This window comes from Mycena indigotica, assembly GCF_014461135.1.
Source record: "Mycena indigotica strain 171206Taipei chromosome Unknown Mind.scaff0006, whole genome shotgun sequence".
Taxonomy (NCBI): Eukaryota; Fungi; Basidiomycota; class Agaricomycetes; order Agaricales; family Mycenaceae; genus Mycena; species Mycena indigotica.
In genome coordinates, this window is record NW_023503005.1 from 4,847,710 (window position 1) to 4,859,598 (window position 11,889).

General features: G+C 50.1%; 2 protein-coding genes across 2 annotated transcripts; one reads left to right on the plus strand and one right to left on the minus strand.

Moving 5' to 3' along the window:
• Positions 1-110: 110 nt before the first annotated feature.
• On the plus strand, positions 111-1,397 carry MIND_00792900 (uncharacterized protein; the record flags this gene model as incomplete). The annotated part of the gene is made up of 9 exons (XM_037364615.1): positions 111-168; positions 216-321; positions 371-443; positions 488-612; positions 668-872; positions 923-1,104; positions 1,155-1,237; positions 1,281-1,293; positions 1,343-1,397. 9 exons carry the CDS (start codon positions 111-113, stop codon positions 1,395-1,397), a joined length of 900 nt encoding a protein of 299 aa, XP_037220259.1.
• Positions 1,398-1,906: 509 nt separating this feature from the next.
• MIND_00793000 (Poly polymerase pla1) lies at positions 1,907-6,429 on the minus strand (the record flags this gene model as incomplete). The annotated part of the gene is made up of 19 exons (XM_037364616.1): positions 1,907-2,108; positions 2,221-2,276; positions 2,324-2,393; positions 2,435-2,558; positions 2,603-2,865; positions 2,915-3,053; positions 3,164-3,224; positions 3,269-3,341; positions 3,387-3,525; positions 3,573-3,828; positions 3,880-4,138; positions 4,687-5,253; positions 5,301-5,402; positions 5,447-5,462; positions 5,504-5,537; positions 5,584-5,904; positions 5,950-6,262; positions 6,319-6,350; positions 6,394-6,429. 19 exons carry the CDS (start codon positions 6,427-6,429, stop codon positions 1,907-1,909), a joined length of 3,063 nt encoding a protein of 1,020 aa, XP_037220260.1.
• Positions 6,430-11,889: the final 5,460 nt, after the last annotated feature.

Below are 11,889 nucleotides of genomic sequence, written 5' to 3' on the forward strand. Positions count from 1 at the left end.
CAGATGTGCTTTGTATCGCTGTCTCAATGCATAAGAGTCACAGCGTGACTGACGCGTGACCGCCGTGACTCACGCGATCACGCTCCCGGGCGCTCAGCCAAAAAACAACCATGTTCTCCCCGAGGACGATAAGCTCTCTCACGCGCACACATTGCGTCAGGTTACGATGTACCAATCGTTCTTTCCGCCACCAAACTTCTCTGACGAACCTCAAGTTTCGAGATGGTCGTCAACTATTGCGCCGGTAGAGCTACATTCGATAGCCCAGATACCGTCCACGAACAAAAATGACGGCGCTATCGTCATCCTACACGGGTTATTGTAAGGAGCATAGCCAGCGCAAAGGTCGGACCAACTTGAATTCATGCAGCGGATCGGCTCGCAACTGGGGAGCCCACTCAAAGTCATTAGCCCGTAGTCTCAACAGACCAGTATATGCGCTGGTATACCACCTTACTCCCTGCTCCCGCCACCTCATGCCCGTTAGGATCTCAGGAACCACGGAAATTCGGGGCATGCGGAGCCCATGTCCTACTCAGCAATGGCTAGCGACGTCATACACTTCATCCAAAAACACTCGCTCTCGGACGTATGCCTCATCGGCCATTCCATGTCCGTTCTCTCCGCTTTCTTCGCCAATCCGAGCTCATGGCGTCTATCTATGCAGGGGAGGAAAAGCTGCCATGACCGTTGCCCTGGAACCGACGCTCCCCGCGAACACGCTATCGAAGCTCATTGTCGCCGATATCGCCCCTGCTAGAGGCCAATTGTCCGCCGAGTTCAAAAGCTACATCGCAGCTATGCAGAAAATCGAAGCGGCAAAGATATCGAGTCGAAAAGAAGCCCTTGAGATATTGAATGAATACGAAACGGTGCGTCTCCCCCACATGCTGCTCACCGTCTTGCATGCGAATATCCACAGGACCCTGATATCTGTGCCTTTCTGCTGACTAATCTCATCCCCAAAGCAGACGGCACCAGTCGTTTTCGCATTCCCGTAAACCTGATCGGAGACGCGATCCACGAAATGGGATCATTCCCATTCACGCCCGAAGAAGCCCAATGGGCGGGAGAAACACTCTTCATCAAAGGAGCGAAGAGCAGGTGTGCCCCGTGACCAGTTTCGTTGACCCAAGCTAAACCGGGGATAATAGCTATATCAATCGCCACAATATCCCGCTTGCAGAGAAGTTTTTCCCAAATATGAAGTTGGAGACGATAGACACAGGGCATTGGGGTATGTTTCTATGGGCTTTCTCGTGTAACTGACAATTCTGCAGTACATTCGGAAAGGTAAGGAGTCAATGATTAACAAGTCACAACTGAAGAGTTGATGAACTAGACCGCGCGAGTTTTTGGGACTGGTAGAAGGGTTTCTGGGGCGACTTGCAGACTAATCAACAAGCCATCTCGACTTAGTACACACGCTGTATGGCGGCTCCATGCAATAGAGACGGTTTCACTATTCCTTGCAATGGACCTTGTGCTCTCACAGAAATCTATAAAATACACCATTTTTATTCCTTTCAATGCAAAAATTGTTACTATTGTACCATGTATGCGAGTAAATATATAGTAGTACATTTGGTAACCGAAGACGAAAAGAATGGACAAATGAGACAGTTTTTTGTAGTACCGTTGCAGGGAAACGTAGACAGCGACGCTTGCGCTTGCTGGTTAGAATAAGCTCAGGTGGGTACGTTGGAAGTATTCCCTATTGTCGTGACGATTGTATTTTCCTGGAAAGTAAGGCAAGTGAGAGGTCAAGTTCACCAAACCCAAAGTGGCAGTGTCAAGTACGGATTCCATCGAGAAGCTTGACGGCTGATTACAGTGCTTGCACAGAGCAGAAAAGACGAAAGGGGGCTTGACCTAGCTAGTGAGCCAGAATCCCCAAGCGCCAGTCCTATTGCGCAGACACCGTTCCTTGAGCAATGGAGACATTTTCCCCAAACGGCAAATGTGGTGACCTGACTTGCGATTGCGGCGTGTCTTTTGAAGATGAGTATGGCCCAGTAGCCTCGACCACCGGCGTCAGTGCGAGAGGAACATCATTCTCAGTCATTCGTGGTGATGCTTGATCAGATGCTGCTGGATGGGAGCCCGACCTATACAGAGCAAGAACAAAAGCAAGCAGTAAATATCAAGTTGATCAAGGAAAGCAGAAGAGAAAGGGTTGGGGATGAGGCGACTTGTAGTTGAGGAGGCGGGAGTACGGACCGTCGGCGTTTGGTGTAGGGCATATCTGGTGAGGTGTTGCTCGACTTGCTTGGGCCCTTGAAACGCGTTACTCCCAGGCTGGTATCGGAGGCATTATCCATACCTTGGGGCGCTTCCCAACAAGTTTCTGTGGTCGTTCTCCAGGATCATACACATGATCAGGCAAGTTAGAGCTAGGAAAATGAGCGCAGTCATACGAGTAAAGTGGCCATACCTCTTGATATGTTGGACGAAAATGCTCATTGAACCTTCGTCGAACTTCTCCCACACTCTGACAAGCTTGGTGAATTCTTGCGTTGGGTAGGAGATATCCAATTGCCGGGGACCGACCGCACCAGCTACAAATGGATAAGAAAACGAGACGAATGCAAGTGAGAATCACCTTGTCTCGGCTCGATCATAAGTCCGATGTAGAATGTTGTTGAATATACCACGCCACCACCGTCTTTGCCCTCCGTGTCCTCCTTCTTCCGTTTGAGAACCGCATCGGAGATAGTCCCTTGCGCAACCTGTCGCACTTCCTCGTCCGTTAGACAATAGAATGTCTGTTCGAAGCCTCGGGTAAAAGGGTGGGCTAAGGTCAAAGATTCGACATATTCAAGCTTCATGACAAGTTGTCGTATTCGAGACTCCACTGTACCGGCCCTACAAAACGCCTGAGATCACCAACAAGAAGAAGGTGCGGGTCACTCACCATTTAATTTGCAGGTCAGGTTTGCCTGTTGAAGCGATGACTTGAAGATAATACCGATATTTGTGAAAGAAGTCGTGTTTCGCGAAAAGGTCGGCCCAAGTTGCCTTTCCGACAATTACTCGATCAACGATGTCGGCAGCTGAGACCACGTTAGCAAAACAGGTGAATGGCCATCGGAGGGAGCTATGCCTTTCTTGAACTCCTCCGTCATAATCATCTGGGTCGAGGCAGTGACGTTATGTGTCGCACACATAGCAGGATATGCTGGAGTGATTATAGGCATCCTATGTGCCCGATCCGCAGGGTAGAGCTAGGACGAATGTGAGCCTTAGATTGCTTCAGGCGGAGCAGCACCTTTGGATTCCAAACCCGGACTTGTAACGGCCCTTCTTCAATTTGTTTCAGCAGCACAGGTTGTGGCCAGGACCTGTCCAACGGAGTTAACAGTCAGAAGGCGAAATATTCAACATACCATCGGTACATTATAATGAAAAATCGGCTGACAATAGCTCCGGCGATAGCGTTGGGGTATAGTTGACATATTCGGGCAACCAGCATTGCCCACGCAACACCCCCTAGAAAGCCATTGACATTAGAATAGATAGCGCGTTCTAAGAATCATCAGAGAAGAGAGAGAGCGAAGACAATGGTAACACACTATGGGCCCATAACTTGATACACCTCAACGAGTCCCTAAACACCTCAACGTTAGGAACGAGCCTTAATATTTCGTCAGTCACCCTGGAGCCACCAAGGCTCCGGACACATCGTTCATCGAGATTTCTTAAGAGCGTGTCGTCCCTTAAGGATAGGTTGTCAGGTATGGACGAGAGCGCGAGACGAGCCATAAGGAAATCAAGCGGGATGCCAGACACCTTCGCCTTGATTACCGGAACATAGGCATCTGGAACTCCCTGCAGACAGTGCTTAGCATCGGAATAGCCGCAAGGGAAATGGAAACCGACCGAAACTTCTGTAACCCCCTCTAGTCCCTTCAACATCGGCTCAAAATGCTCGAAAAAATCTTCTCTTAGGATGTGTTTTGGAACAACACACAACGTGTCGATGTCTGACCCAGGTCCATGCACCCCCAAACGGTACGACCCAAAGGTGAATATCTTCCCGCCTGCAGCATTGGCTGCGGCCTCGGAAAGCCCTCGCAACATCGACACCGTTCGCACAAAGTCCTTGACAAGTGCAGCGACACGGCCGAGCACGAGCTCTCTACAAATGCATTGTGAGAAGAGGTAAAACTCGCCACGGACTGGTGGCCGCACGCGGAACAAGGTTTACTCGCCTTCTACGCGACTCCTCCTCCGATTCAAACACGTTTTGCCGCCTCAGCTCCTCCATGAGAGTTACCGTCACCTCTTTTTCGCGTTCGTTCGATTCGGTTGTGGCAATTGGCGGAGTTACTCCAAGAGACCTGTGATCGTCATTGTCGTCCTTGAGGGAACTGCTTGGTATTTCAATGAGCTGCTCCTCGTACCCTCTGTCGGCTGTCATCTCGTGAGTGGGAGATTAGTGCTGGTGGTGGTGGTGCAGAAGTTGCTTAGTGGAATCGGTGTGACGCAGCGTCACACCGAGAAATACTTCGAGGGAAATCTCAGTAAAATACAATCGTAAAAAGCTTTTAGAGCTTCGACCAAAAGTCTACAAATCTATGTTGAATCTATGGTATCTAAAGGAGTACCTATGTGTTATATTTGTGTGTATAGTAGTTAGTGTGAAGTAAACGATTAAGATCGTCGGTCTAGCATTGTTTCACGTACCCCAGTCCTTCCCCGCTCACAACCACGCGGCTCATATCAAACAGTTGCTGCTCCTCGCTGCGCTTGACCGACCAGCGACGGAGCAACCACACCAAACAGCCGAAAATCACCACGCCACTGACCACACCCAAAACAATCCCAACGGTCGATGAGGCAGAGGAAACAACGGAGGTCGTCGATTGTTCATTGCTCGAAACACTCGATGGTTTGCCCCCATATGGCCAGTAGTCCCCTCCGTCGGGAGGGAGAACGCAGGTTAGCGATTTGGCATCCGGAATCAACGCAAAGTCCGCCTGGAGGGAACAATTGGAAGTAGAGTTGTCGTAGACGAACGGGGCGGGCGTTGGTACAATGTCTGTCATTGAACAGTTTGGCCCAGAAGCACCAATGAAGGAGGTATTGCCGAAGAGAACATTGTTCTGAACCTGGAAGTTCCTCGCAGAGCTGATGGCAATTCCATAGCTGAAAGCCCCGGAAAGCCGATTGTTTTCTACAACGCCGTTGAAGCTGACGTTCGAATAGTAACGGCTCCCAAACCATGTCTCGGGTCCGATTGCAATTCCGATTCTATTTGAGTCAATTAAAGCAGTTTGCAGTCGTCTGGAGGCACAAACTTGATGACGGCGTCAAAAGCGTTAGTACCTCTCTGGTCGTCATCTACATCTTGACTAGTGGCAAACCCGCCGATGATTGTATTGTCGCGGACGACGGTGCCACTATAGTTTTCCGAGCCAAGGTTCGTAGTCCACCAGATTGATACCGCCGAGGAGGGTTTGCTGTAGGACGAAATGAGTTATGGTTGTTACGATGAAATAACTCACATTTGATACCCATATAGTGTTATTGTAGACCTCGAGGAAAATAAGCAGAAAAACACGGACGCCTCAAAAAGCAAACCTGTGTGCCAGGACTCCCGAATAACACAATACCACCGTCGGTTGCTCCCTTCACCATATTGTTGCGCACGACAGCATTTGCGCAGCTCACACTAATGCCATCTGCCCATTCCTGGAATGTATCCACGCCGCACGGCCCAATGTCGTTGTTTTGAATGACGACGTTCGAGCAAGTGAAGGGACCCTCGGCAATGTGCAAGCACGACCAGCTTCGTGGGTCATATGAGCGCACGTATTCAATCGTTTGATTGGTATTTCCGCCTCCAAACTCGATATTCGCGCCTCCACCAGTCGGCGGGGCGATCCGACGCGCTCCGTTAATCTATAATTATCAAGGTTTTGGACAAATCTCTTGCAGAATACACACCTGGACGTTCCGCAGCGTTATTCCACCACAGTCATTACATGTCCCGTCAACTGCTGTAGTATGCCCAGTCCCATTCGCAACAGGCCCATTCACGGTAAGCAAGGCGCGACTGCCGCCAAGCGGGTAGCCCTGAGTGCTAATTTCTTGATTCCTAGCGGCGAAGAAGATAGGGCTCTGTAGGACGTATTCCCGATCAGGGCAAAGGCTGAGCACATAGCCAGGTCCTGACGAGTTAAGGAGCGTGTTGATTCTATCTGCGACAGTGTTGGCGGGATCTGGGTCGACGCACTCGCTCTGGCGTGTTGAAAGGCGTCTGCGAGATACTTCAGACGAGCATTGTGCGAAAGCTTGAGTCTCGCCTATAATTACGATGAAGTTTCGTAAATTTCGTTCGTTTCGTTCTGAGGGGAAGGTTAACAGGGTTCCCGTATCTGGGTGCTAGACTTCCTCAGATTCCTGTCGCAGTTCTAACACCGACATAGGAAGAGATCGCTGGCCGTTGAGGGCCAAAGAGGTGTAAGTACGCGAATCTCGCGGTGGAGGAGAGACGTTCTGGTGGTCACGGGTAGCCGTGACAACTTGAGCAACGACGTTCAACAACGTTCAAATTGAACAGACTTATTATCCTGTCATACTCGCATACCCAAATTTCTCGTGGCGTGAGCAAGCGCGCTCCAGCGGTATCGTATTCTGAGTCGCGCAAGGGAATGTATGCAGACACTTGCTTTGGGCCACCGGCAATTTCTTTCTTGGTACTTCATGCACTTGTTGAAAAGCAACCGACGTGCATTGGAACGACGCTCTCTCTCTCTTAGCACAAGCTCAGGGGTCGCCGACTCGTCCGGACCCAGGCCACCCGCTCCCCGACCATCTTCATATTACAATCCTCTAGAATCTTTGCGGTACAGAGTCGTATTCTTGCTGGCTCAATATACTCAATTGCTCTCAGACCTCGTTCAAGGCCTCCGAATCGGCATCTCTCTAGTATGAATAGTCAGGGCGGTTCATTAGGATCCTCATCCCAGAGGCAGACACATACATCAGCGCCTTCGAACTCGTCAACTTTGGAGTCGGTGCCAGTAGAGTGCCCTTACACCGAAGGCTCTGTACTCACGTTGGATATATCCCCGACCTCGGGAAGCCGGAAGCCTCTCAAAGTTGATGTTCGCTTGTTGCGCATGTTCCGTCCCTTCAGTTGCGGTATTGTCGCTCTCGCCGAGCTTTCATCGCCGATTCCCTCGACACTTGGCCTACCGAAACGGTTCATTGTCAAATTTATCGACCCTCGCTTCTCTCCAGCTCGGTCTCAAGACGAACTTCATCCTGAACGTTTTGGCTCGCCATGGACAATCCATTATCGTCAACTATTTCTCGACAAATTACGTGACTTTCGGCGCTATGGATGGCCAAACTACTGGCCCATCCTCGGAAACACTGTCCATCGCCCTGATGAGCACTTCTATGACGACCACGATGGCGACCGTCAGCTGAGCTGGTGGTCGGCTGAGATGGATCTCTGGCAGCTCCTGCGAGACAATTACACCAACGAGATCGCCTCATATAAGGCCTTGCGCCTTCTTCAAGGGCGCAGCATACCGTTTCTATACGGGACATGCATATACTATCCTCCCAGTGATGGGTATATGGAACCTCTGCTGGCCACTGTGCCTTGTATTCTTCTCGAATATGTTGGAGGAACGTCAATGAATCTCATCCAACTCATCGAGGACGGAAACTCACACTCTTCTGGACCACAATTCAACAAGGCTGATGCGCAGTTGGCCTCTCACCGACTAATCGACGTCTTCAGATCCATTCGGGACCTTGGAGTTACCAACTACGACATAGCACCGCGCAATATATTGTTTCGGAACATGAATCCCTTGGAGCCAGTCGTCATCGACTTCGGTGCAGCGGAAGTCAACGGTGGACATCGAAATAACCTTCGCGAGCTGCGTTTCCTGCTCGGAAACGAACTTCATTGGAACATTCCCTCTGAGTACCGCCAATTTGTCGAAAAACCCGATCCACTGACAGGCTATCGTTCTTGCAACATTTTTGTTGAACAAAAGCCTAGGGAAATCCAAGAAGCGCGCTTTGATTATATCCCAGAGCACATGCGGGAGCCAACCAGGACGATCTCTGGTCCGAATGGGACATATATATGGGAGCCGGCTCGATGGAAGCTCAAGCCAGGTGTCCGCACAAGGGATTGTGACGTAGACTGGGAAAGACCCACTAACTTCAAGCTACAATCAACAGGTAGATACAGGTAGAAAGATGATGATTCAAAGTACCTACTGCGAGTAGGTCAGATTTTGTTGTCTGAGAAAAAACGATTGTTGTCGCCCGCTGTATGTATGCGATGAGAAATTTGAAGGAACGTGATCGCAATAGTCATCGTCTGGAGGAAGTCACATGTTGCTTACTCTTCTGTAGAGCTGTTATAGCATTTGGAAGTACCTTATACATAGGTGTATACAAAGGTACGATGAAGTTTCGTTCTGCGGAGGAGGTAACAGCCTGAGGTTAAAATATAGGATCGCAGATTTGGGTGCTGTCACTGCTGGACTTGCGCAAAGTCGTGTCGCGACTCTATCACCGACATTGCAGGATATCGCCGGCCGTTGAAGACCAAAGACGCGTTGTACGCGAATCTTGCGTGAATGCTCGAATGAGGAACGCTGGTGGTGGTCACAAGTGACCGTGACAACCAACCTTGAACTTGAACCCAGTGTCAACACTGCTGGACAACTTTTGCTGGTAGATGTTCTGGCGACTCGCACTCGGGCGACAACGGGTTAGGGCTAGCAAGGAATGGCCCAGGCTCACACGCCCAACTTTTCTGAATCGCTGTGGTTTTGACTCCAAGCACTGCCCCGGGCCGCAGTCAAGTAGTCCCAGTAGTACCTACGGCGCGAACTCTCAAAGGACTCTCCCTTTTTACTGTTCGAGGCAGAGGCAAGTATGTGGGCCCTCGTGACTTTTCTCCGTTGACCCTTTCTTAGCCTTTCTAGGTATGTTCTGAGATTGCTTTGCTGGCTTGTGTATACTGAAGCTTTACGAGACAAAACTATCGATCTGTAGGGCTTCGTGTGATGGGCCTTGACGATCTCGGCGGCTACATCCCGAGAAGATTGCGGACCAAAACCAACTCTGCGCGTACCTTTTCTACGGCTCGTTCAAGTTCAATTGAATGCCCTTATACCGAAGGCGCCGTCTTGCCTTTGGAACTGTCCATTCCGACCGGCAATATCGACTTATACCGGGCTCGGGCTCGCTTAACTCGCATGTTTCATCCTTTTAGCTGCGGTATCGTGGCTCTGGCCGAACTTGTATCGTCGATTCCCCCCACGCTTGGCTTACCGAACCGGTTCATTGTCAAATTTATCGACCCTCGCTTCTCTCCAGCTCAGTCCCCCAACGAACTTGATCCTGAACGTCTCGGCTCGCCATGGACACTTCGGTATCGTCAACTCTTTCTGGACAAATTACATGACTTTCGCCGCCACGGATGGCCCAACTACTGGCCTATTCTCGGACACAGTGTTGATCGCCCCCGCGAGCACTTCTATGACGACTATGAGGACAACCGTGAGCTAAGCTGGTGGTCGGCTGAGATGGATCTTTGGCAGCTCCTGCGAGATAACTACACCAATGAGGTTGCCTCATATAATGCATTGCGTCGTCTTCAAGGGCGTAGCATTCCAATTCTATACGGGACAGGCGTTTACTATCCCCCTTCTGACGGATCCACAGACCCTCTGCTGGCCACTGTACCATGCATCCTTCTTGAATATGTTGAAGGAACGCCGATGCGTAGCATTCAACTCATTGAGGAGGATGGAAGCAAAATTAAAGGCCTCCCTGGACTGTGGATCACTAAAGCTGATGCGCAGCTGGCCTCTCACCGACTCATTGATGTCTTCAGATCTATTCGAGACCTTGGGGTCACCAATTACGATATAGCAACGCGCAACATTTTGTTTCGCAACAACAACCCGTCAGACCCCGTCATTATTGACTTTGGTGCAGCTGAGGTTGACGGTGGGCATTGGGACAACCTTCACGAGCTGCGCTTCCTCCTTGACAACGAGCTTCACTGGAACGTCTCCTCCGAGTATCGTCAATTCGTCGCAAAACCCGACCCATTGACGGGTTATTACCGATGCAACCTCAATGTTGAACGAAAGGCTCAAGAAATCCGAGAAGCGCGCTTTGATTATATTCCAGAGTATAAGCGAGAGCCAGTCAGGACAGTCTCTGCACCGAATGGTACGACATATATATGGGAGCCGGCTCGATGGAAGTTAAAGCCAGGTGTCCGCACACGCGATTGCGACGAGGATTGGAAACACCCTGCCAACTTCAAACTCCAATCAACTGGGAGATACAGGTAGAATAGCAATTTGTATTATGTAAGTAGTCAATTGATAGACACATGACTTCAAGGTGTTGAATTCACCAGATTGGAAACAAGAGTTAAAAAAGGTCAAGTGGATAGAAAAGAAATCTATAGGGAAAAATGTTTCCCAGATCATGATTCATAGCAAAAGAGGTTGCCTCTGTTAGCAGTAACGGAAAGGGTGTCAGACTGCGGGTCAGGCCATGCAAGGTCTCTCCTAAGAATGCGCGCCCGGAACAGAACAGATGGATTGTCGGGCCCGCAAGCAGAGTGAGTGGAGTAGATAGTCACTGAAAGGGCCTGTTAACTCAGTCCCTTGGTGTTTGTTGGTGGTTGAAGGTTCGAATCGGGTCGTGTCGGGCCCGATGAGTCGTTGACGCCTCCTTGCATGGAGAAAGGTAGTATTTCAGACGATCTAAGCAATGGAGTACATGGTACACTATCGCGCATTATATACGCGGGCCCGTAAAGGGGTGATCGGACACTGTAAGGGCAACCCTGGAGACTCTGATGAAAGCCTAGCAGGGGAGGATCCAAAGCGTGAATAAGAGCTATGGAAATACACGGAGGGACCGACCTAGCAGGCGAGGATCCAAAGAGAAGAAACTCTAAGGGTCTGCCTGCTAGAGCGCCAGAGCTATAGTGGTAATATATAGCCTAATGTAGCCCAGTGGCTACTGGGAATGCCATTGCCTAAATTGCCAGCTACTACTCACTGTTTACTGGGAGATTACTGTAGTATTTCAATCAATTAGTCCTGTCACGGTCACATTGACTTTTTTGGCCGAAAATTTTCTGCCTGTCACAGGTCACAGCAAGTTTCTTCGGTCCCAAACCGTCCCAAAATGGTAATTTCTGAAAAAATTTTGCGCCTACGGCGCGCAGAACTTCTATATAAGGCAGGAGGTCACACCAAATTCAGCCTTTGGCTGAATTGCACATTTCTGCCACATGTGTCACAGGTCACAGGCCCGCAGAATTGAATGAAATAGTACAGTAGGCTAATAAAATTTGGCTGGAGTTATATAGGTCACTATGCTTTAATGCTTTATGTTATTATTGTTAGGTTTATTTATTGGTTTTTTGTGATAAGGTTGATGCTATCTGAATATTGTCATCAATGTGGAACCATTTTTTATTGCCATCAATAGTTTTGATCACCCAGTCTAGTTGTCACGGATAAGACCCGGCCCGTCCGCTCCGGCGCTGGTGTCGGGCCATTGCGGGCCCGTAACACGCAGCACGTGACGACGGGGAACATGCGCCCCAGTAGGAGGAACGCACACGTGGGAAGCACGTGACCGAGAACGACGCGTCGAGCCGTCGCCGAGCCCAACTTCGACACAAGAGGACTGGGGAGGAGTGCTAGGAGGTCAGGAGTAGCGCCTGGCCCACAAGAGATGTATGATCGTCCCCTCTGCGGCCAGGAACGGGAGCGAGGAGGAGGAGGAGAGGCCAGGGTGTCCGATCACCCCCTTTGCGGGCCCGCGTATATAAGGCGCGATAGTGTACCCTGTACTCTATCGCTTAGATCG